At 43.6% G+C, this 26133-nt stretch overlaps 1 protein-coding gene across 5 annotated transcripts in view; it reads left to right on the top strand.

Annotated features, from left to right (window-relative positions):
- Window positions 1-26133, top strand: part of Msra (methionine sulfoxide reductase A) — a 338461-nt gene that overhangs the window by 8134 nt on the left and 304194 nt on the right. Inside the window, exon 1 of one of the 5 annotated variants that reach the window (XM_063274183.1) lies at window positions 17818-17911. The exons of 3 other annotated variants lie outside the window; for them this stretch is intronic. Coding sequence is in view for 1 of the 2 variants with exons in the window: in XM_039093216.2 (XP_038949144.1) it covers window positions 18088-18097 (10 nt within the window). In the remaining variant the exon portion in view is untranslated. Of the gene's footprint in view, window positions 1-17817; window positions 17912-18044; window positions 18098-26133 lie in introns of those variants that run through there. One more of the 5 variants, XM_039093216.2, reaches the window with a different exon arrangement.

Raw genomic sequence — 26133 nt, 5'->3', positions numbered from 1 at the left:
CGTGTTCCTCTCCTTGTCATGCTTCAATCTAAATGTTGGTAGGAGGCTGGGAGTGTGGTTACATTGCCCTTCCCTGTCCTCTGCCTTCTCGTCTTTTCCCTGATGCCTGGCTGTTTCATGGCATCAGCCACCCTCACCATTGTGTGGCTATGGAAGTCCACATGGCATCATGTGAACACTGCTTTTTCATTTCCCAACACTCATGGGGGGATGGGCAGGGCTTTCTGTAACAGGATATGTGAGTGCACTGACTCCACAGTAATAGAGCCCATGTTCCCTTTCACAGGAGGGGCTGTGTGTGTCTAGTGGCTCCATCTCCCTTATTGGCCCCTTTTCTGTTGTTTCTCTGTGTGCAGAGGATAGCCTTTCTGCCCTGCATTTTGCATTCAGTCTTAGATATATTTGTCCCTGTATTTTCTGAACCCCTACACTTCTGACAGTGCCTTGTACTGCCAGAAACAGACCTTTGGCTTCCAGCTACTGACTTACTGGATGTTCTGTGCAAACACTTTCCCTTTGGTAAGATGTATGACAGTGTTGGCCTATGATATTTTGTATGGGGTCAGGTGAAAATCTCCACTGTAAGCTGGGCTTGCCATGAGAGGCAACAAAGTTGTTACCAGCATGAAGAAGACATGGGCCTTCTATGAGCTCCCTACCAGCCCCTCCTTTCTTCTCTCTTCTCTTTTTATATTTATTTAATTTTGGTGGTGAGGACAGTCTTACTTTGTTGCCTAGACTGACCTCAGACTTACTGTGTAGTTCAGGCTAGTCTTGAACTCACAGTGATCCTCTTGCCTCTGCCTCCCCAGTACTGGGATTATAGGCATGAGCCACTATAGCGGTGAATTTGGCTCCTGGCAGGTTGCACACACCCACCCACCCAGGAGCAATCTGGATTCATGACTAAAACACACACACACACACACACACACACACACACACACACACACACACACACACACACACACCACACCACACCAGTTAATTTTTGACATGCCATGACTTGCTCAAAGTCTGGGCACTTCTAAACCTTCCCCTGCTTGCTAATGATCCCTCCAGTACTCTTGAGTCTCTGAAAACTTCCCCTGCCTCCCCAAGCTCAGTCAGGGAAGTGGCTAGTAACCACTTACCCAAATTCTTACATGGCTGGTTGGCTTTCTATCCTGCAGCTTACATCCCATCCTTTTCCTCCAAGTCATAATGACTCTGTCTCCCTCTCTCCCAGTTCCTAGTCCAAGCAAATCTAAAGGTCCCACCTCAGTCTGCCTGCCCAGCCATTAGCTGTTGGCTCTTTATTGATCAATCAAAAACCTACTGGGGACAAGGACCTTCAGTGTTTGGACACACAGGTTCCCCATTTTGGGGGTCAGATTATTTCAAAGCATTGGAACCAATCCCCAACACACCATTGTGCCTGGCTTGGTTCCTTATATTTCTCTTGCACACCTGCACAGTCTTTTCTCCCAAAGAAGTGGTTCATACTGACGCATAGGACTTAGCAGCCAGCCTTGTGCAAAGTGTGGGTGCCAGCTCACATGCACTCCTACACACTGAGATGTATGCAGCAGCCTGAGTGGAGCTGCCTGTCTCCTACACCCACCAGGGACTGTGGGGTTACCAGATGGGCAGCAGGGCCTATCGCAGAGGTCAAGGTGCACTTCAGGCACAGACACAGGCTGTACAGGACCATGGACTACCCCATGTAAATGGCTGCAGATTCCACAAGGGGAAGCTTTGTTTAGGGACAACTGGCTGAGTACAAAAGCAGTGGGTGTAGACTCCATTACAGAAAAAAAATACAATACAAAACAAAACATAAAGATCTCCTCATCTTCCTCCCCTCCTTTTCTTCCTTCTTCTCTTCCCCTCTTCTTCTTCCTCTTCCTCTAGCTTTATGGCCCTTCTAGGAAACTACATGGATTTGCGTTAGTATCTGGCAGAAAAGAATGTCATTGTTCACTGTTTCCAGAAGATTAGGAATTGTCATTATAGATCGACTTCAGTGACATGTCTTTGGTTCAGTACTGAGCATTCCTTACTGGGTAATTGTTCCAGCTTGGGAATGTATTCTAAGTATTAGTTCTTTGTCATATAGGTGGCTTTTGCATGTGTTTTCTCCTATGAGGCATGTTCAACCTGTGGCTCATGAGCCACTTGCATCCTGGGGTGCTGTGAATGAAGCTTGACATGTTTGTAGATGACATCACACTGCCATGTGAGAAGGTTGGCATTCCAGAAGACTAAATTGCCTTGGTTTCTTTCTACTAAGGCCATTTGCAGCAGGAAGTGTGGTTTTGATGAGTCTTGGTTTAGTGTATGCTTTTTGTGTCAATCCTAAGAACTCTGCCTTGCCTCGACCCTAACGATCTTCCATGCATCATTTGTAAACTTTTTCTAGTTTTAAGTTTTTATTTAAGGCATGATGCATTCAGACTTGATTTTGTTTCAGGCTAGGGTTGAAGTTGGGGCTGATGTTGTTAAGCAGAACACTGTAAACTAGTTGTCAACCTCAGGACCCCAGTTTCTTGGGAGACAGGAAAGATCACCACCGTGCCCACCACCAGCAATACACATCTGAACACTGCCTATTTTAAGTTAGTATCAGGCTCACCAAGAGAATTGCAGCAGTTAAGCTATAGGTAGGACAATACCCTATTCTATGGAGCAGAGACACGGCAAGATCAGTTTCAGGAGCATGTCTACGTCTCCATAGCCAGTCTGTCTTTCCCACAGGGCAGTTTGTTGATGAACTTCATTTTTATGCTGTAGTGAAAAGGCTGTGTCCCTTTCTGGTGGGTGACAGATAGTAGGGTTGGTCAGGTGTCATGGGACACACTTACTCAAGCAAAACAAAAACGCATATGCTGAGCTCGCATTATAGGAAACTGTAGCAGAATCCTGACACAGACTGCGTAGGTAGAAGAATTTCAGGGCCCAGGTCTGTCCATAGGGAGCACAGTGGGGAGGTTGGTTGGGGGCAGGACACTCCCTTTCTCAACAGTTTTGTTTGATCCATGAATATTCAAGCATGAATCAGTATTTGTTGAATGCATCTCTGTTGATTTGGTTTTGTATTTGTTTCAAAATTATATATACAGGAGGCACATGCCTATAATTCTAGCAAGCTAGAGGCAGGGGTAGGGGATTGCAAGTTCAAGGCCAGCCTAGGCTAGCTGCATAGTGAGTTCAGGTCAGCCTGGGCTACATAACTAGATTCTGTTTTAAAAAAATCAATAGCTGTCACAAGCCACATGGCCATAGTTGTGAGGATCTGTTTGTTGGTTTTTATTCCTTCCCAGTGGTCTGTGTGTCTCTGTCAGTGCCAACTGTCTCTGTTACCGTAACTATAGACGGCTTTAATGCTGGGTAGAATGGCTCTTCCCACTTTATTATAATAATGCTACACTTAGTGTATAAACTTTAGAGTAATCTTGCCCATGCCTACAGAAAATCTGTGATAGGAATTTCATTAAAACTGGAACTCAATCAGGAGACATTGATAACTTTGTCGGGTCCTCCAGTCTAGGGCCACAGCTTGTCTCATGTTTATTCAGGTTTGTCTTGGTTTCCAGTTTTTGTTCTTTCCAATGCATAGAACTCCATGCGTTGTTAAGTTCAGACTTAAACTTTGCAGGCTCTCTGAAGTGTCTTAACACTGATGAGTCTTCAGTTTTGGTCTTCATGTATTCATGTTGGCGCATATGCTACACCTGAGGTTTTGGATGCTGAGTTTGAGGACGTTGAGCCTTCAGCCTCACTGGCCTCCCATATTAGCTCTAGGATTTTTAAAAATTATTTTTACAGGCTTCTTGGCATTTTCTACACAGATAACATGTCATCTGGAAGTGAAGTTTTTAATCTGTGTACCCTTTGATTCTTTTTCTTGCCTTATTACAGTGATGAAACTTCCAATACTATCTCTTCCCCCACTCTCAGGCACCAAGAGGTCATGTCATCTCTAAGGTGCCATTAAGCACACTGTGGCTGCAGGGTTTTGCGGTACTGATTTGCAGTCATTCCATTCTCCCACCATCCTCCTGGGAGTCTTCCTGTATGTGTCTTCTACCATCTTTTTTATCAGGGGAGCTCTACTGAAACACACGCAGGCTTGGTTTTGTTTGTTTTTGTTGTTGTCTGTGCCTGTTTCTGAACTCTAATGACACAACCGAGTAGCAGAGACATTTATCATCCAGGTTTCTGCAGAAAGGACTTTTGAAGACCCTTACAGTTTCAGAAACTCATTCTGGTTTCTCCTGTCTTTGCGGTCAGTTATTTCCTCACTTAGTGTTAGCTGGTTCCTTCCATATGAGTTTGTTGCTTTGCTAAGACCTAGAACCCAAGTCATTGTCAGGCTGTAGCCTCCAAGGGAAATAGGGAGATGGATGGAGGGGTGGCTGCCCCCCAAGATACTCCCCACCCCGTTTCCACTGCATGTTGGGTAGTTACCACATAAAAACCCCTATTAACACTGTACCTAGACAAGTCACTGTGTCCAGCTTACTGTCTGTGTTGCTGTCTTTCAGAGTGCTTGGAGACAGAAAAGATACGTGACTCTGGTGACCAGAAAGGGATCCAGTGGCCCCGAGTTCTATAGGCATGGACTTGTTAAATATTATTTACTATGTCTTGATTGCTTTCACCCCCTTTAAGGGAATGTCAGTCAGTTTGGCTTTGATGAGTTTCTTGCTTTGCCTGAAGACTGGGAGCCAGATGAACTGATCCGAGTCCCAAAGTGAGGAAACGTGCCCAGGAAAGCGAGCGTGCCCAGTCATCCGAATAGGAAGCATTGCGGTTCGGGCTTATTGGATGCTAATAGCAGAGGTGCTAAGCCTGGCATCTCCACACACATGTCACTGCAGCTTGTTGGTCTCTTCTCCACACCTGGCTCCTTCTCCACGGCACCCTTTCCTCAGCTCTCATTCTCCTTTTACTCCAGGTTCTTTCCTGAGCCTCGGCATCTCTTGTTCTCCAGCCATGTTGGATTCTCCTCTCTATGTCCTACACTGCCCCTTTCCCCACAGTTCTATTGTCAAGATGTCCTTTGTCGTTGTCTTACTGTGGCTTAATGTTACACAGTGACTTTGCTTGCACATATATGTGCACTTCTAGTTTTCTAAGTCTGGAGAGGCCTCGTTTGTTTGGACCTCTCACTTGCCTCTTCTTTGTCAGGTTACAAAGTACCTATGAATTAAACGTAAGTGAGAATGACCATGCTTAGACTCTATGATGCTGTGTTTGGAAGTTGTTTGTTCAATAAAATCCTTTTTGTATGCATAGGTCAATAATGATTAGTACTAATGGATCACCACAAACAGGGTGCCTTGTTTTCAGCTCCCCATGTAGTACAAGCTATCCAATTTTAGACACTTGAGTCTAGCTGCTTGTGTGTGTTCAATGGCTGGCTTTCCAAACTGTTATTTAGAAAAGCTCTGGGCTCTTAGCCTCTGTGTTACGGTTTGTGTTTAATATTTGGTGAGGGCGTGTCTTTCTACAAATATGGAAGCATACCAGTGGGTGCAGGAAATTGCCCCCAGGAAGACTGCAGAAAGTGTCTTTAAAAAGATCTGCAGTTGCCTGTAGTCTCCCCAAGGTTGTGTTAACATAAAATAGACATTGTTTTATGATTGAGAATCAAGAGATGATTTTATGATTTAACAAGTTCCGCACAGAACCTTTGCGAGCTTATCAGCAGTCACGTAACTGCCACGGAGACCACACAGCAATATGAGCCCCTGAATTTATTGCAATTGCTGGCTCCTTGAGTGCTGCTCACAGGCTTCTCCCTGGAGTCCCGCTTTCTTCTCTTGACTCGGTACGGAGATAGGAGATGCTCAACTCATTTCTTCTGCAGATGGGGCTTGTAATGCTGGGGATCACTGTCTGCTCACTGCTCTGCAGGACTTGTCGTGATCATGTATAGTGGCTGGTCCATATAGGCAATGATACTTGGAGTGGATTCCCTTCAGTTCCCTTTGTACTGTGTGTGTGCAGGCTTGTATACATGTGTGTGCACATGTATATGAATGTCATTTCTCAGGTGCATCTACCTTTTTCTTTTTGTTTGAGATGGAGTCCCTTACTGGTCTGGAGATGGCTAAGCAGGCTAGATTAGCTGGCCAGCAAGCTCAGGGATCCAGCCATCTCTAGCTTCCATCCCTCTAGCACTGAGATTATGGTCACCATGGTTGACCTTTTTAAAAACAATATGGATTCTGGGGATTAAACTCAGGTCCTCACATTATCGAGCTTCAGAAGTGGGTGCTCCGGTTGGGGAGAGGGAATCAACAGGCACTTGGCAACCATTCTTCATAGCCCCATAGCAAGATCTTGGATGAATCTGCCTCAATTTCTCCTTTCTGAAGTGGAGATAGTGGCTAGCTTTTGGTGGATGTTTTGGGTGATAAGGTAGGAGAGAGAGAGCTCAGCTTGGGGCCTGGCTCCTGACACCCAGAGACTGTCAGAGCACAGCTCACTGCTGCCTGGTTCTGCAAAGGCTGTGCCTGCTTCTCATCACTGCTCCCCCCCCCCGCCCCCACCCCCAACCTCTCGAGAGAGATGCAGTGTAGGTAGGAAGACAGCCAAGCCACAGCCTCATAGTGACTTTGACCCAGAGTGAGTTACAGTGTGCTTTTCATTACAGTTTGTCTCCCTGGCTGGTATTTCAATTCCCAGAAGTCTTTGCAGATAAAAACAAAAATCAGGGTTTCTCTCTGAAAATTTGATCACCCCCCCTGTCCCCTAGTTCTCTACCTGAATATCAGAATTATTTTGGAGACTTTTAAAGACACCAAAGATGACAGACTTTTATCTTGGTAGCCACAAGCAGCAGTTGAATCTTACCGAGTTGCTTTGGATTCAGGAAACTGGAAAACTCAGGTGAGTTTTGATTGCCTGCTGAGGTTCCATCCCAGAGACACTGCCAAAGGCTCTCAGACGCCAAAGCTGTTTTGGGGGCACATGACATATTTCCTTGTCGTTTTGAAGAATCTCATGGGTATTTTAAGTTTAATCCATCTGATTTTGATCCAAATATAATTTACTCACAATAACTGGGAAACATTTGATACCAGAGAAGCCTGCTGGCATTCCTGAAACTTCTCTCTGGGGAAATAAGAAATCACATTTCTTCAAGAAGGAATCACACACCTACAATGTGTGCTTTTCTGCTTGTTTAACAAAGCCTGAGTTAAATATCAAATCGAGCAGTTCCAGACCGGTTATTTATTTATTTTTGAGTAGTTCTTTTTAACCATGCAAAGGGTATTTTCTTTGAGGCTTTCCCCCCTTTTATTCTGACAGTTTTCTCTGCTATACTCTCCCCAAACTGAATCCCAAACAATGATTTCAGACAATTTGAGGCAATAAAATGGTTTTGATGTCTGTGAATTAACGATGTCTGAATTGAAGATGTTTCATACTGTCAGAAGCTTGGACATAGCAGTGCAATGTATTGCCTAATTTAAAATTTAAAATACATTTTCTGAGAATTAGATGCCAGTTCTGCTCGAGTGTTTAGAAATTAAAAAGAGGGGACTTAGGACAAGGTACAGCCAGATTCTGTACCCCTGAAAGGCAGGAAGCCCACAGATATCTTGGGAGCCCCCCCAGGTACTGAGAGGAACCTTGCTGTTTTGAGAGGCTGCTCTTGACCTCTCCAGTTCCTTTTCTGCTTTCTTCTAGCATTCTAAGGCTGGTTTCCGGTTCTCTCTGCCTCAGAGGAGACTTATCGGGACTGGCCTGTTCTTGTTCTTAAGGTTGCAGCTCACTGGCCAGAAGCCTGAGCCAGGAGCTTGCTCTTGCCCCACAACCTTTGCTGCCCTCTGTTGCCCACAGCAAATGGCAACAAGCCCTCTAAGCCCAGCCAGGATCTGGCACCTGGATCCTTGCCTCACTCCCTTCTTCCATCTTCCTTTAGTTCAGGAAACAAGTCACAGCAGACACTTCTCAAGACAATGTCTCACAGGAGACAGAGTACACAGCCTGGAGGTGGACTGGCTTCGATCAGGCCCACTTGTCAACCCTGCTGCTCTGGTGAGTTATACAACCAGGGGCAGCTTGGGCAGGGTTGCCTGGCCTGAAAAGTGAGGTTAGAAGCATCTTTATGAGACTTGGGTGATAGCTGGTGTGGAAAAGCACTTGCCTCACAAATGTGAGGACCAGATTTCAGATCCCCTGGAACTCACAGAAAAGTTAGGTGTGTCAATAGCAATCTTGGAGATGTTGAGATAGGAGGTAGAAATAGGAGGAACTCACTGGCCAGCTAGTCTAACTTGCTTGGGAAAACTCTAAGCCAATGAGAGAGCCCATCTCAAATAAAGATGCCCTAGGAAGTGTGGAGTATCTAACCAAAGAAGACCTCTCAGACACAGGTTTAAGCCAATGGAAAGTCTTTGTTACCCTAGTGTTCGGGATCCCAGTGTAGCCCCTTGCCTTTCTCAGGGTGAGTTTAAGCACAAAACTACATCCTGGGTTGACATACTTCAGTTAGCAGAAACAACCAGAAGCAGAACTTTATAAGCCAAAAATCAAGGTTGTACATTTACAAACTTTTCTAGAACTATGGACTTTGATGGATCAGGTCTCTATTTTTGTTTCAGCAGGTGGTGCTATCTATGTGCCAAGTTTCATGGCCTGAAAGACACGTCCATTATGGAGTCAGTTGTACTAAGGTCTAGGGGCTTATTATAAAATGGCATCTGACTTTCACATGCATGTATACATGTACTCCCATACCAGAATCTCTCCACAAAAGCATGCAAACATAGGCATGTGTACACATCCAGCACATGGCACACACACATATTCAGTACACACACACGCACACACACAGACACAGACACACACAGACACACAGACACACACACACACACACACACACACACACACACACACACGCACACACACATCCAGCATACAAATAATATCTCTACTACGAGTTGAAGTGCTATCGGGAAGATGGAAGTACTAAAGAAGGACTTTGCAGCAGAGTATGGTGCATGGACTCTGCAGTAGACTATGATGCATGGACTCTGCAGTAGAGTATGGTGCATGGACTCTGCAGTAGAGTATGGTGCATGGACTCTGCAGTAGAGTATGGTGCATGGACTCTGCAGTAGAGTATGGTGCATGGACTCTGCAGTAGAGTATGGTGCATGGACTCTGCAGTAGAGTATGGTGCATGGACTCTGCAGTAGAGTATGGTGCATGGACTCTGCAGTAGAGTATGGTGCATGGACTCTGCAGTAGAGTATGGTGCATGGACTCTGCAGTAGAGTATGATGCATGGACTCTGCAGTAGAGTATGGTGCATGGACTCTGCAGTAGAGTATGGTGCATGGACTCTGCAGTAGAGTATGGTGCATGGACTCTGCAGTAGAGTATGGTGCATGGACTCTGCAGTAGAGTATGGTGCATGGACTCTGCAGTAGAGTATGGTGCATGGACTCTGCAGTAGAGTATGGTGCATGGACTCTGCAGTAGAGTATGGTGCATGGACTCTGCAGTAGAGTATGGTGCATGGACTCTGCAGTAGAGTATGGTGCATGGACTCTGCAGTAGAGTATGGTGCATGGACTCTGCAGCAGAGTATGGTGCATGGACTCTGCAGCAGAGTATGGTGCATGGACTCTGCAGCAGAGTATGGTGCATGGACTCTGCAGTAGAGTATGGTGCATGGACTCTGCAGTAGAGTATGATGCATGGACTCTGCAGCAGAGTATGGTGCATGGACTCTGCAGTAGAGTATGGTGCATGGACTCTGCAGTAGAGTATGGTGCATGGACTCTGCAGCAGAGTATGGTGCATGGACTCTGCAGCAGAGTATGGTGCATGGACTCTGCAGTAGAGTATGGTGCATGGACTCTGCAGCAGAGTATGGTGCATGGACTCTGCAGTAGAGTATGGTGCATGGACTCTGCAGTAGAGTATGGTGCATGGACTCTGCAGCAGAGTATGGTGCATGGACTCTGCAGTAGAGTATGGTGCATGGACTCTGCAGTAGAGTATGGTGCATGGACTCTGCAGCAGAGTATGGTGCATGGACTCTGCAGTAGAGTATGGTGCATGGACTCTGCAGTAGAGTATGGTGCATGGACTCTGCAGTAGAGTATGGTGCATGGACTCTGCAGTAGAGTATGGTGCATGGACCCTACAGTAGAGTATGATGCATGGACTCTGCAGTAGAGTATGATGCATGGACTCTGCAGCAGAGTATGGTGCATGGACTCTGCAGTAGAGTATGGTGCATGGACTCTGCAGTAGAGTATGGTGCATGGACTCTGCAGTAGAGTATGATGCATGGACTCTGCAGTAGAGTATGGTGCATGGACTCTGCAGTAGAGTATGATGCATGGACTCTGCAGTAGAGTATGGTGCATGGACTCTGCAGCAGAGTATGGTGCATGGACTCTGCAGTAGAATATGATGCATGGACTCTGCAGTAGAGTATGGTGCATGGACTCTGCAGTAGAGTATGATGCATGGACTCTGCAGTAGAGTATGGTGCATGGACTCTGCAGTAGAGTATGATGCATGGACTCTGCAGTAGAGTGTGGTGCATGGACCCTGCAGTAGAGTATGGTGCATGGACTCTGCAGTAGAGTATGGTGCATGGACCCTGCAGTAGAGTATGGTGCATGGACTCTGCAGTAGAGAACAGTGCATGGTTAATGGGAAGCAAATTTCAGTTCTTGTTGGATTCAGTGTCTGTTTTTCCCATGGACTGGGTGTGAGAGCCTTGGGTGTGAGAGCCACAATGTGTCAAGGGTGAGGCATCAGATATCACTAAAGCACAGGGAGAAGACCACCTCTTCCCAACCATCTTCAGCCCTTCTGATCCCGTCAGGATGAAGAAATCTGCCCACTGCTGGGCTGAGTTTAACCTTTTCTCCTATGCTTGCCCATCTTTCTGTAACAGAAGGCCTTGAGCATACAGATAGATAGCTTTCCATTTGGAAATGATGATGTCTTTGTTAATTAATTTGTTATTTCTGACAAATGATGTATGTTTAATATAAGCATTTTTAAAAAAATAATCCATGGTACAAAGAAGTGAGCTGAAAGAATTTTCTGTAGGTCATCGTGGTGACTATTCTTGGTTGTTAACTTGGCTACATCAGGAATTAACTATAAACCCAAGTCACTGGGCATACCTGTGAGGGTTGTTTAGTTAACTGCATCACTTGAGGTAGGAAGAAAGAGGTTTATTTCTTCCTGCTTGCTCTCGATGGCAAGTCCATCTCTTTGCTGGCATTAGAGCCTACTTCTTTGGGTTTCTGACATATACTGAATGGCAGTTGAGACATCCAGCCTTGTGGCCTGAACAACTGCTGGATTCTGTGGCTTCTGTTGGGTTTTCCTTCTTTCTGTCTGACAGCTGGAATCAAAAGGCTTCCCAGTCACAGGAAGTCATATGTAAATGGGAGGGAAGTGGCTATTGTTTGAATGTGCACAGTCCAGGTGCTCCATATCCCACACTGCATGGAGGACAGAGTTCTGTCTAAATGGGAAACTAGGATGAAAAACTCAGCGACTGCAGAGAGTTAGAGGGTATGGCGGGAAGGGAGGTGTGGGTCAGGACTGAGGAAAACCAGAGGAGCTCCCAGGATGCTGTGTTTGGAGAGAGTGAGGTGTTCTGGGAAGAGAGGACATGGGGCACGAGATATGCTGGCTCTCAGTGTCTGGTAGGCAAGAGTAGGTGCTCTATAAGGAGATGGGCCCAGTGTGGATGGGGCTTGCAGTGCTGGAGTCAGCTGGGACCAAGCTAAGAGACTGAAGTAGCAACGGGAAGGAGAGCTGCTGGGTGGATCCCTGGAGTAGATTCTAGAAGGCAAAGGCTTATCTTGTGTTTGACATATCCTCTGTGTAACAGGCCAAAAGGGAGACCAGGGCTATTAGGTGACCAGTCACAGCACCTGTAGACATTGAAGATGAATGGAACATTTTTTAAAGTGCAAGTTAGAAGCCATACACAAGACCTACTTACCATGTGCTCATGTTCAACTGTGGCTTTTAGCTGACGCCTCACATATTCATAGCCACTTGCTCTTTGTTCTGACCAGACCCATGAAGCTTTTTCCTTTGTCTACAGATTTGCCCATTGTGGACTTTACATACAACCAGAGCTGTATAATATGGGAACCTTCATTCCTTGCCTTTTTTTTTCCCAGCCTCATGTCCATGTCTTACTCATTTTGTGGAGTTTATCAGGACTTCATTCTTCTTCATTGCTGAATAATCTTCCACCATATGTTTTATCATACTGCTTGAGCTGTCCTTACCCTGTCAGATGTAAATCATGCAGCTACAAACATCCGTGCCACTTTTTTTGTACAGATGAGCTTTAAAGTTCTTCTGTAGTGTGATCTAGAGTGCCATGGCTGGCTCAAAAAAACCTTTAAAGACTTTTTTTTAAAAAGTGTGTGTGTGTGTGTGTGTGTGTGTGTGTGTGTGTGTGTGTACATGCATGTACATGTGCAGTGCCCATGGAAGCCTCTTTTGAGGGCATCTGAGCTCCAGAGATGGAGTTACAGGTGATTGTTTCCCTATAATCCCCAAGTGGATTCTGGAAACTGAACTCAGGTCATCTGCAAGAGCAATGAGTTTTCTCAGGCACCAAGCCATCTCAGGCCCTTATTGTAAGATCTTAAGACTGAAAAACAAAACAAAACAAAAGCCACTTCTATCCCAAACCCAGCCCATATTCTGAGCCTGATCTTTATCAGATACATGATTTGCAAACATTTTCCCGTTATTTAGGCTGCCGTTTTGCTTCCATTACAGAATTAAAAAATACTTTCCCTCCTTCCCCTCCTCCTCCTTTCCTCTTCTCTTATGTTGGCTGGTTCTTTTGTGGGGACCAGCACACTTCAGAAACCATCAAAATCCAAATTCCAAAGACATATACCCATGTTTTCCTTTAACATTCTGGGATGTATTTTGAGTGACCTGTCACATATGGCATGACATTGGAGTGTGGCTCCATTCCTTCACATGTGAAGATCTGGTTGTCCCAGATGCATGTGTGACATGACCGCTGTGTTTCCTTTTCAGCTTTTCTTTGCAGCTTGTTTAAATTCAGTTGATTCTAACTCTGTAACTACTCCTGGCTTACTCTCTGGTCCTCTATTGGTTAGGACCACTATTAGTGGCCACTATTTGTTAGGACCTTGCTCTCTGAGTTGTTAGTATTTTATTTTTATTTTATGGCAAGTGTGGTAGTTTTCCTACTTTCATTCTCAGATCGTTTGTTGTTAATGTGTAGACGTGTAGCTGATGTTTGTGAGCTGGTTTTATGTCTGAGCGTGTTCACTAGCTCTGTACATTGTTCTGTTAGGTTTTCATGCTAGACGTATGCACATATATGCACACATATACAGAGTGACTTGATATATCTATGTGTAAGGCCTGCCATCCACACAGAGGTTGTTTCCCCTGCCTCCCCTTTCTCTCTTGCCCAGTGCTTTCGTGTTGTCGGCTGTGATGATAGCCACTGCTCCACAGCCGACCTTCATCCGTTAGCCAAGTCCTCATCTTCAGCCAGTTGTGTAAATGCATTTGTTTTTTCTTTTTGAATTCACGAAGGCTGTTTTGTCAAATGCTTTTCTGTGTCCACAGAGGTGATCATGTGGCTTCTTTATTCTGTTTTTTGCTGTCAAACAGGTCTTGTGTTCCCAGGGGTACAATGACACCTGGTCAAGGTTGGCAATCTTCTGTGCATATTGCTGGATTCAGCCAGGATCTTATTAGTATTAGTTCAGAAGTTTCATTTATATTTATAAGAGATGTTGGTCTGTGGTGTTATTTTTAATTTTATTATTTCTTTTTGAAATTGACATAAAACTATACTTGTGGAGGACAAGGTGAGTTTTGAAATGTGTACGTGCTGTGCAGTGGCCTAGCCAAGCAAATTAGCATATACATCACCTCGCTTGCTTATTGTGTGTGGTAGAAATGCTGTGGGCTACCCTTTGCACTCTGCAAGTGCACAGTGCCTTGTTAAGAGCTACAGCTGCTGTGTGGAGCAGGAGGGCTCTTCAACTTCCTCTGCTGATTTTAATGGAATGGTTGTGTGTTTGGCGATCTTCCTTAATTCCCACCCTATCATCTCTCTACCGTGTCAGGCCCTGGGAACCACCGTTGTATTCTTTGCTTCCATAACCTTCAATGGAGCTACACCGAAGTGAGTGGCAGGTGTCCATCATTTTGTGCCTGTTGTTTCACTGGGTGCCCTCCAGGTTCATCCACTCTGTTATGGACACTGAGTAGTCTTCCATCTTGAGTTTGTGTCTTATTTTCTTTATCTATTTGTTGATAGCCATGTTGAGTTCATATATTGGCTGTTGTGAACACTGTTAGAATTAACATACAAGTATAGCCATCTCTTTGACATGGTGCCACTAGATGTTTACCCAGTGATGGGGATACTGGGTCATTAATTTATCTCTCTTTAATTTTTTTAACCATGCAGCTCAGAATGGCCTCAAAGCCCCAGTCCTCCTCCCTCACCTCCCGTATGCTGGGGATGACAGGCACACTCCTCCTTCTCACTACTGGACAAGATGTAGTACTGCTTTTGTAACTGTGTGTCCTCCCGGATTACCTTTCTCCACATGCTCATCCACGTCAAGTGGAGGTCTGCCCCATGCTTATGCCTGTCCGAGTGTTCTGACTTCTGGTCCCTTCCCTTGCTTTATCCCTAATCTCTGTCGTTTCTTTTTTGAGTATATATGTGAATGTCCCCAGAAAACACATTTTGGAATGTTCTTCTCATTGTGAGGTATGAAAGGGATGTAAGTATGGGATTTAGAAGTGGAACTTGGGGGGGGGGGCAATTCAGGTTTGACAAGGCCTTCAAGCAGAAAGAAGCTTCTCTAATGAGAGGTGAGAGCTGCAGAAGTCTATAGGTATACAGATAAGTATTCAGAAGGCAGTTTGATACTATTTCTGTGTAGCAAAATAAAATTAACAACAACAATAACAATAACCACCACCACAACAACAACGACATCTTCTTTCCTAGGGCCTAGGGCATCCCTAGTCATAGGTCTAGTTTATGATTCCAGGCATGAGTTCCCTTTTGTTGATTTGATTTCTTAATCTAATAAGAGTGATTGGTTGTTGCCATGGTATTCATGCCACTATTGCAGTGCTGTGCATACTTTGCCACGCTGGTCATTTTATTTTATTACAGTTTTATTTATTACAGTTCACAGGGTTCATAGCTGGTGACACTGCTGATGACATTTCTTTCTCTGTCAGTCTGCATAGCTAGCTGACATTTCTATGTTAGTGCCAGCATGATTTCTCTGTCTTATGACCTGTGTCTTCATCGATGGAGTCTGTACCAAATTCTTATGGGCAACCAATGGTTGACCCACTTCTTTCTAGCCTCCATGTTTTCCAAGGAATCCTGTTGTTTGTATGTTTGTTTATGTTCCCCTGTAATGAGTCACTTCTCCTTGGTGGCAACAGTTTGACTGGATTTAAGGTCTGCTGAGAGCCTGTTCTTATTTTAGTATCCCTGTTTGAAAGGACAGCTAATATGTTGCCATTTACTTTAGTGCTGTAACCTAAGCTTTCAGGATGTTTCTGTGAGGATCCCTTGGTCTCTCAGCTTCATGACGTGGCAGTGTGTGGTTTGGGTTTTTTTAAACCATCATTTACAGTTTTATAGAAACTCAGAGTTTGTGTGCTCTCTCTTCATGACTTGCTCACTCAGTAGATTTGTTGAATACTGATCCAGTAGAGGTTTTGGGAAGACTTTCACTTTTCTTAGGGAGGTGACACATGGTCTTGTCTGTGCTGACACCACATCCAGGCGGTGACATAATATGAACAGATACCTGAATATGAACAGATACTTTAAGAGCCCAGAGAAAGAGTCTTTGATGACTTTCTGGCCCTTCTAAGTAGATGAGAAAATTAGACTTGAGTAGATTTAACAAGTTGGAGACCTTGAGATTATCCAAATGAGAAAGCAAGAGACCCAAGGAGGATGAGACTCTTTCTATGGCTTTTCCTAAAAATCCATCCCAGAGCTTAGGTGTTCTCAGTTTGAGGTGCTGGCACTGTCAGGCAATCAAGCAAGCTGCTTTCCTTAACCAGGTAAAAGAATGGATTTACACTGGCTATTTTGTTTCTTAAAAGGCACATGCTGCACATTTTCAAAAGCTCTGTGCTCAGTCAGTTATATCACCACAGATGTAGTAAACAAGAGATCTGAGACTCAGGCATCCACCCTGGGCATCTGCGTATGCATATATGTTACTAATCACACTCGTGCTTTTATCTTCCCCTGTCCTTGATATTTCTGTTTTGAAAATATTTCTTCCTTTCTCTTCCTTTCCAGCAAAATTTTGTATAAGTACAGTTTACATATAGTTTCCTTAAAAAATAAGAGGGACTGATCAATCAGAGCCCTGTTCTTTCTCCAGAGGACAAGGCATGACAGTTTACATTTTAATCTGCATGCCTTCTTTCCTATTTCCCATGATTCTTTGCATCAGGACAACAGAAAGCAAATGATAAAAAAAGAAAGAAAGGAAAGAAAGAAAAAGAAAAAGGATGCCAGTATACAGTGCTCCTAAAGTTCCATCCATCTCTGCTCACAGGGGAGCTCCGCTTTTCTTCAGGTTGAGCACATGTCACATATGGACATTTCCAGAGAACAGATTCCCCATCTCCAAGCAGCGAACATGTTAGCTCGCTGCGGGGAACATGCTAGTAATGCCTGGGAAAGGTAGGGCACCAGGAAATCTGTAAGGTGATTTGGCAGCAGCCGGCGCTGTCATGCCAGGATCTGGGTACTGTCCCACAGCTTCCTGTTCTCACATGTATTAATTGATCTGCAAAGGACATCCTTTGGAGACAAGAATTTAGTCAGACTGGCATAGTCTGGACCTCTGCCAAGACTGCTCGGAAGGTTGCCATACTGGGAGGGAAGGGGGGGGGAGAGGGGGGGAGAGAGGGAGAGGATAGTGTGTGTGTGTGTGTGTGTGTGTGAGAGAGAGAGAGAGAGAGAGAGAGAGAGAGAGAGAGAGAGAAAGAGAGAAAGAGGATAGTGAGGGGTGGAGGGAGGGAGGCAGAGGGAGAGCTGAGGAAATTTAAAAAGGCAAGACTTGGCAGAGCTCAGTCTATCAGCCTCTTTTGTCTGTCTCCCTGCTTGAGCTTCAGAAAGAAAACCGTCCTGGGATACAGGAAAACTCACAACTTTTCGGTTTTCAAACTTAGAAAGCTTTTGAAGTCTCTTGGCTGTTTGAGAGTGTTGGTTCTTACTATGACATTTAGTCACCAGCATTCAGGCAAAAAAAAAAAAAAAAAAAAAAAAAAGAAAAAAGAAAAAGAAAAAAAAGAAAAGAAAAAAGAAAAAGAAAAAGGAAAAGAAAAAAAAAAGCCTGTTTCAAAAAGGCATCCTCCCCAGAGTCCATGCATTGGGGAAACAATGTGTTTGCTTTTATTTTTTGGAATGTATGATCATGACTAGGAGAGGCAGAATTACTAGAGAAGATGGCAAGAAGAGTGTCTCATTAGAGAGAACTGTAACTTTCTACAAAATAAACTTTCTCATCAATACAAACCGATTTCAAATCAAATCAGATATCCTTGAAGTTATGTTTGGAGCGTCAGCTTTTAGACATAAATATTTTTATTTTACCTGATTTCCCTCTCCCCATTTCTAGACATTGAGTTTTCAAGGAGTCTTTCTAAGATTTTTATGGCAGTCTGGCCAGGGAGTCTGAGTCAAAGTTGTTTCATCCATGTGCTTGAGAAAAACGGTCTCTTAAAGCCACAGCTTTGATTTCTGCAGCTTCATGCCATCCTAAACTACACCCCAGCAATTAGTGACAATGCGGAAGACCAGAGAGGCACGCTGAAGACACCGACTTCACTCGAAGGGCAAACAGGAACTGTGAGCTTGGTCATTTTTTTTTTTTTTGGTGGGTGTGTGTGCGTGCACGTGTGTGCGTGCACGTGTGTGCGTGTGTGTCTTGCTTGAACCATTTTTGGGAGGTGGGTGGGGAGGTGGGTGGGTAGGTGTCTGTGCAGGGATGTTTGTGGTCGGTGAATTCGCGTTGTGAGGAGGAAATGAGCAAAGGTAATTTTTACGATGTTGGCAGAAATGGCTGGAGTAGTACAGAATAGAAATGTAAACCTTTTGGATAAGAAGCCATGAGCTGTATATGAAATACATGGAGGGGAAAAAAATTCATCGCTTTTGAGTTGACTAAGGTTTTATTCAACGATTCTGTACCTTGACTCTCTCAAAATGTTTTTTTTTAAGTGTGGAAACTTGGTCGATCTTCTTTTTAAATTCTACCCAGTGTTTTATTTAAATATATACTTTAAAAAAATCTAATTTCTTGTTAATTATTACTTGGTGTGAGGCCTGGTTGTGGTGGATCGTGTGAGAGTTTTGCTCTTAAACATCAGCATTATTATAGGGGAGGTTCACTGGCAGAGATAGGGTTTTGCGGACCACCGTAATTACCAGTAAGCATTCTATTTCTAAAAAGGAGTGTTGGAGCTGTGGGATTAGACGGCGTGTCCCTGCAGTCCTCACTTTCTCTTTATTTTGTGGACTGAGAGGATACTGGAAAATTGGCTGTATCCATATAACTGCCGATCATTTGGGGGCAGTCTGATAGATGTTCTGAGACCCATGCTTTCATTTTGAGTTCGTACCAATCGATTTGTAATCCTTTGATTAAAAACAAATTGTTCCTTGTTTCCTGTTAATGCACGCCTTCAACGACCGATTGTTGAGAATACTTTTCATAAAATTATAGAGCCACGTCAGCCATCCTGGAAGTGGCATTTAGTGCGCAAATTTGATTTTAAAACACGCGAAACTGAATGCAGGTGTGTGAAGTTAAAAGCTAAATAAAGTATTTTCTTCCACCTCTTTAAGGGAAAAAACCCCCACTTTTAATAAGGTGAAATCCATAGTGTTTCTGTGGGTTCCAACATGACAACCTTTGTTTTATAAGCTCCGTTATCCACCCCCTTGCTAATATTCCTAAAATGGATGCCGAGCCACGGGTAGAGTGATGGCACAGGAAAGGGACGCTTACATGACCAGTCACAGAATCCGCCACAGAACACTCGTCCACACTGAAAACCAGACAGTGCAGAGAATGAGCTCAGACCCCCTGACCACCATAGCTTCGCAGCCACCATACTCTCCTTTGCCATTATGGACTGCTAAGTGTGTAGCTTATTTGGTATAAGATTATTTTTTCCCCTTAGAGTTAAGAGAATTATTATTTGTGAATTTATTTCCAAGTTTCTTTGCAGCGAATTCAGTAAAAGGAGAAACTTGATCCAAACTATTGTATGACCAGTTACTTTCAAACAGAATACTAAAAGTAAATAAATTAAAAAAAAAAACGAAGATGTCAGAATACACTTTTTTAAAGAAATACTAAATATTTTTGGTACTGGTAAAACTGTGCTTTATATTGTGTATTGTAACTGTGTTTCAGATTTGGTAAACGTTAGTCGCTTTACCCAACGAAGTTTCTTACCGATACATTCTCTTTGGCCTACTTGCTATGTATCCTAAAACAAAAAATGTTCCCCACTACAGTGTTCACTGTTAGCTGGGCATCAAAAGCTCTCCCTCAAATAAGTTTTTCATACAACTCTGATTAAGAAATTGTATTGATTAAAGTTAAAAAAAATTCAGTTGAATATATGCTCCTTTCCTTTTGATCCTTTAGACAATTAACATATCAGTGTCCGTGTCTATTAACTCAGTTCCGTAACACAATGGCACTAATAGTTTAATTCTTCATGTATGTAAAGATTGTGGTCTGGTTTTAAACAAAGCCGTCCTCAGGCATGTATACATCCCACTTGGGTTTGTATTCTTACGGCAGAAATGGGCTAATATTTTACTGTCTCCCTGTGACTGTTCTTAGGTTCCATTTCAGTTCAGACACCTAAACATCTAAGCACGTTGTTCTGTAATCAAATGCAAACCTCTCAGAGGTGTTACATCCTGTATTTTATAATTATTCACTCATTTATTCATTTATTCAACAAATGTTTGCTGAGCACCCACTTCTGTATGCTAATATTTTACCCATGGAGTTATTCTGGGGAACTGGGAAGGAAGTCATATCGGCGAATGGGAGAGAGAATAAATTTAAAATCAAGTTCCAAAGGTATGGACAGAAAAGAGCAGTGCTTTTATGGGATTTATTTCAATAGATTGAAGGGTGTTCACTTTTATTGTGTAATGTATCTATTCTAGAACACCGTTCTAAAAAATAATAATAATGGAGGTTTGCTCTGGTCTGCCCAGCTTTGGAAGTATGGCTTTCAGCACTGTTTTGGATAACACATTTCAATGGCCAAAGTATTTTAGTGCTTTGGGTCATCCATGTATGTGTAGGGTGAACACTGCAAGGAATTAGATGGGAGGGTCCGGCCCATTGCTCACATATTAGAATTTACCTGTGTTACAACAGGTTCATCGAGCTCTCTTAAAGATGCAGCTTTGACATAGAACAAACAGTGGATGTGTATAACAATCTTCTTCTGTTTGCTTTGTTTTCCGTTGTCAATAGATAAGGACCAAGAGCCAATCTGGCCTGGCTAAGATTTGCTTCCCCTCTGCTTTATGCAGCAGTAGGAGTGGCTTGTTCCCTCCCCTGCATGGAACTCAGTGACATTATTCCACAGGGCTGTTCTCCAACATAAGTGAAGTGGAAGTGTAGGCTCTGAAGAGGAGTTAGCTATCACATGCGTTAGGTATGAGCAAGGAGGCTCCATGCTGTGGCCAATGGAATTATGAGAGGCAGAAGATCAGCTACAGGTGTAACACTCAACATCCGACAGGCCTGCTTTGGCCAGGAAAATGACACATGATTGATTCCTCTTGTGGGCTGTTGGGGGTGGAGTCGCACATAACTGAAGAGTAGGGAAGAGCCTCCTCCTACTCCCATCAGCAGAGACAGCACTGGGATGAGTATTCGCAGCCACTTAGGACATCCCAGCCAAGGGAAAGGCAGGGAGGAGTCTGGTTCTTACCTCATTTTGTACCTCCTGCTTGAAAAAGACAAAGTCAAATTGCTTGTTTTTCATCTTGATCATGTGTTGCTGGTTATGAGTTTAGAAGGGGTTGGAATTTATCTCCACATTCATCCTGATTACATTTGACTCTCCCAAGGCCACCATTGTGACTATTAAAATAAAAGCTACATGGATCCTTCCATCTGGCCACCCAATGCACTGCATTCTTCCTGCTTCAAGAGTCCCACAGCCCAGAGGCTGGTCCTGTACAGTCAGGTCTCTCCAATGATGCATCCTGACCCATGGGAGGCTCAGGCCCTCTGTAGCCCTACTGTCCCTTTTACGTATCAACACCATTCATGTCTCTCTTTCTTTTGTTTGCCCCAAGCTACTGTCTTCCATCTGAAAAGATCAAGTTGCTCTCCAGAACCAAGTGTGGTCCACTCCATCATGCACAGAGAAGTCTTCCTTTGAAGCAAATAGTCCTTTTCATCACATACACAGAGAGAGAGTGTGCTGCAGCACTTCAACTGCCCGGCTGGAGATTTTGACTCTGTCCTTTAGGCATGGGGTTCTTGTCAAGTTCTGAACACCCAGTTTTCTATCTGTGAACAGGGCTCATGATATCTCCTACAAAGGCCGTGGGAAGAAGAACCAGGGACTAACACAGGCCACTTAGCATAGTATCTAGTACATGGTGTAACTGGGTAAGGGGGACATATTGGTTTACTGTTTGAACCTAGAGTTTTTGATAATGATAAAAATATGCAATACATATAATTTATCACTTCATTTCTGTGCTAAGTACATTGACATCTAGGTGTTCCCGAGGCCAAGTTTTTCATCTTGCAAAACTAGAACTCTGTACTTGCTAATAGGGACTTTGTGTTCCCTGTGTTGTTCTGCCACCTGCTGTCGCCAGCCCATCTTCTTTACTCCCTTGTGTAAGTAGAATCATAGTGTTCTTTATTCTGCGACTGTCTCATGTGCTGTAAGGTAGCAGGTGCCAGTAGTTCTTGCCTTTTGAGGACTGAATGGTATTTCATTGGGCCTACCTTCTATTTACCTCTTGATGAATGTTCTCCATCTTTTATCTGTCGTGAATGGGTCTGTATAGACATAGATGTGCAAATGTGTCTTTGAGACCCTATTTTCAGGTTTTTTTTTAGTATTATCTCTTGGAGCAGTATTGCTGGATTCATAGGTAGTTTTATGGCATTAGAAAGTTATGAGGTTTGGAACACCAAAGGCAGAAATGATGTACCTTGAACTCGTGTCCTAGCGTAGTCAGTGGTCTGATAGAAGGTCTTGACTGAGACTCACGAAGCCTGTCTGACTTTGTGTGGGGATACATTCCTAAATGATTTTGTAGTGTTGTGTTTCTTAGGAATGTTCATCAGGGCACCAACCTGGTAAAATAGTACTTAGATTGTCCAGACTATCCTGGTCAAAGTTCATTTGTCATACCAAGTGACGGCTTAAGTATCCACTTCTATTTGGAGAACTTTTTGGAGCTAGTGCTTTGGTGTGGGTCTGTTGGCAGCAGCTTTCTTGTTGTTCTTCAGTCTGGCATTGGTAATGTCAGGATTCCTTTTTACCTTTGAAGGTCATCCTCTCTCTCTCTCTTTCTCTCTCTCTCTCTCTCTCTCTCTGTATGTGTATAGCAAATGTTCATGTTTGTATGAGTGTGTGTTTATATGACTGTGGGTTTGTATGTACATGTTTGTATGTAGAGACCAGAGGTTGACATTGGGTGTCTTCTTCAGTTGCTCATCACCTTATATTTTGAGACAGAGGCTCTTATGCTCACAGAATGATAAGGTTGACTGGCCAGAGAGCTCTAGGGAATCATCTGTTTTGGCTCCTCTCTCCCCTAGATCTGGGTTACAGATATGTCACTGTCAAGCCTTTTATATGGATGCTTGGGGTCCAAATGGAGGCCTTCATGCTTGTATAGCTATTTCTTCAGCCCCTCCTGGAGGATATCTTTGCTGGGTATAGAATTCTGGGCTGGCAGTTTCTTTCATCCCTCTTGTGTCCCTTTACACTTTGTAGGTACTTATGGGGATCTGCTCTGTTTGGGTCTTGTACTTTCAAAACCCCTATCTTGTCTTTATTTTTCAAGGAGTTTAAGATGTGTCTTATTCTACATTTGTCTGGGTTCATTCTGTTCTAGGTCCATTCATCTTCTTGAATGTGCAGGTTGCATCTTTTTCTGAATTTGGGGATTTTTCAACCATTATTTCTTCAAGTACTTCTAGGATATGAATGTCAGAGTTTTTGTTTTATTCCTACCTGATATTTGTTTAATTGTGTGTGTGTGTGTGTGTGTGTGTGTGTGTGTGTGTGTGTTTCTGTTTGTTTCCATGAGTGCAGGTGCTTACAGAGGCCAATAGAATCGACATCCCCCACCACCCCACCCAGAGTTACAGGTAATTGTAAGCCACTCAATATGGATGCTGGGAACTGAACTCAGGTGTTTTGCAAAGCAGTGTGACTCCTAACCACTGAGATATCTCCACAGGCCGCTACCCAATAGTTTGGTTCTTTTTCTCTCTTTTTCTCTTGTTTGGATCTTCAGGTTCACACATTTATTGGCTTGCCATTGAACCTATCCATTGAGTTTGAACTTGTTTCTGTCCTTCGCTTAACTCTGTTTGATGAGATATTCTATCTTTCCCATTTGTTTCTTGTGTGTTTATAATATTTAACTGTATTTCTATGCTGCTGCTTTTTAATGTGTTAGATAGCCTCAACACCAAGTCACTTGGTCATTGACATTTTTTAATTTGTATGTGTGTGTTTGTATGTGGTACCGTTAGAGGACAACTTGTGGGAGTAGTTTTCTCCTCCCACTATGTGGGTTATGTGTATGGAACTCAGCTCAGCTCATGGTAACAAGTGCCCTTACCTGCTGGTCATCTTACCAGGCTACATTCACTTTCCTTAATTAACGATCTCTAGTTTAAGTGAATTTTTTTTTTTTTTTTTGGTTTTTGGTAAGACTAGAGATTTTGATTCTATCCTAGATCTTTTGGGCACCTCCTTGTGAACTTCAGCATATTCTTCAAGTGTTTGACATAAGCCATGTAGGGAGTGGACACCCCTTACCCTGTGAGGTAGGGGAGGAGGCTGTAATCCTCATCAATTTTCATGGACAACCCAGGAGGGAGGGGCCTGCGGTGAGGCATGGCCTCCCAGAGGTGATACTGTTATTTTTGTACTTGCTTTTGAACTTGATGTAATAACCTGGACAGGGCCTGGGTGGCAAAGTCCTTAAATTCAGCTCATGTTAAGTGCAATATTTTTGTTGTTGTTGACACTAACTTTTTTTATTTGTATGAGTATTTGTACTGTATGTATGTATGTGCACCATGTGTGTATCTAGTTCCTATGGAAATCAGAAGAAGGCATTGTCTCTCTTGGAGCTAGAATTACAGACTGTGAGCCACCCTATAGATTCCTGGAACTGACGCCAGGTTCTCTGTAAGAACAAAAGTGCTCCTGACCACTGTGCTGTCTCTCCTTCATCAGTGCAATTTGTGTTTGGTCAGAATGTATAGTGACATAAACCCTCAAAACAGGAACTGATTCGACTCTTCTCACTTCCCTCTGATTAATGTGTGCCTACAGTCACTAGCACAACAAATAAAAGATATCAAAAGATAAAATAACAGTTTCTACTTTAATAACTTTGGAATTTCTTATAGTTATCTTAACCAGTGAGTGAGTGTGTGTGTGTGTGTGTGTGTGTGTGTGTGTGTGTGTGTGTGTGTTTGGTATGCATTCAAGTGTGGTGGTGCATATGTGAATGGATGTGCGTGCACATGTGTGTACACGTGGGGTTGAGACCTAAAGTCAGTGTCGGCACACCCACCTGCTTTTTAAGGGGAAGGGAATGGGGAGAGAGTGGGGTAGAAAGGCAAGAGCAAGAGAGGAGCAAGAGGGCAAGAGAGCAAGAGAGGAGAGGGGTGGTAAGCAGCCCCTTTTATAGTGTCAGGCATACCTGCCTATTGCCAGGTAACTGTGGGGCTGAGCTTAGATAGAATGCTAACATATGGCAAGTGCCATCCACTCAGCTACCTCCTCAGTCTTTGGGAAATCCTACCTGGACAGGTCTTCTGTTACCCTCCTCATTAACACATAGTGAGATCTGCAATGATGTTTACTAATGGCTTATGGTTAGAGGCAGCCAGTGTATTAGAAAGGCAGGTCGGATGAGGGGCATCAGACTGGATGCTGTAAGAGCTTCACTGACAGAGAACTTTGTTTGCTAAGTCAGCTCTGCTTTCACATGTAGAACCAGATGTTACAGATGATGTACGTATCTCTGAGGCCATTGGTCTTCAGATCTCTCTGGGCATCTGTCCCTGGCAGTGCCCATACAGGATATCAGCAGTGGATCCATTACTACCTGAGTGATCTTGAGAAAAATCCTCAAGTTCTAATGTCTGATGTTTCCTGTCTTAATACCTGTATCCAAGGCCTGGCAAGAATACTAAATTCAGTGACGTGCCTGGAAGCTTTGTAGCTGATAGGCCTAACACAGGCAGGAATGATTGTTATCTAGTGTAGCTGAGCACATCCAGATGATGGATAAAGATGACGTGCCTAATGCCTGTGCTTGTCAGCCTCGCCTGCCAGTACGCTATGGTTATATGAGTATTTTTTAAAAATGCTTAAAACATTTTTAACTCGGACAACTTTCAAACAGAGAATAAGACAGAATGAATACCCAGTTACCCGTTATCCCAGATGAACACATGGCTGTATTTATTTGCTTCAGGTATTTTAATTTTTTTAGGAAGTAAAACAATTTGAGAGGTAAACTGAAGTCTTGAAGTTGGCCAGCCTTCTCGTAGATATTTATAGTGTTTGCTGCACATACAGCCGTAAACAATGTCACTTTTCTGTTATATCCTTATACTGGCTTTAACATGGTTTTGAGCTCCTACTTTTGAGCTGGTCAGATGTTTTAGAGATGTACCTGTGTTGCCAGCATAGGTCCATTATAGTTGGTCTCTTTTTGATGGCTGGATATTTAGGTCTTTGCCTAGTGCTAAGGATGCTGTCACACTTCTCCCTGACGTGATGCCTGCACATATGAGGGCCATC

The sequence above is a fragment of the Rattus norvegicus genome, chromosome 15 (assembly GCF_036323735.1).
Source record: "Rattus norvegicus strain BN/NHsdMcwi chromosome 15, GRCr8, whole genome shotgun sequence".
NCBI classification, from domain to species: Eukaryota; Metazoa; Chordata; class Mammalia; order Rodentia; family Muridae; genus Rattus; species Rattus norvegicus.
The sequence above is the reverse complement of the archived record's forward strand: the minus strand, read 5'-3'. Positions and strand labels throughout refer to the sequence as shown.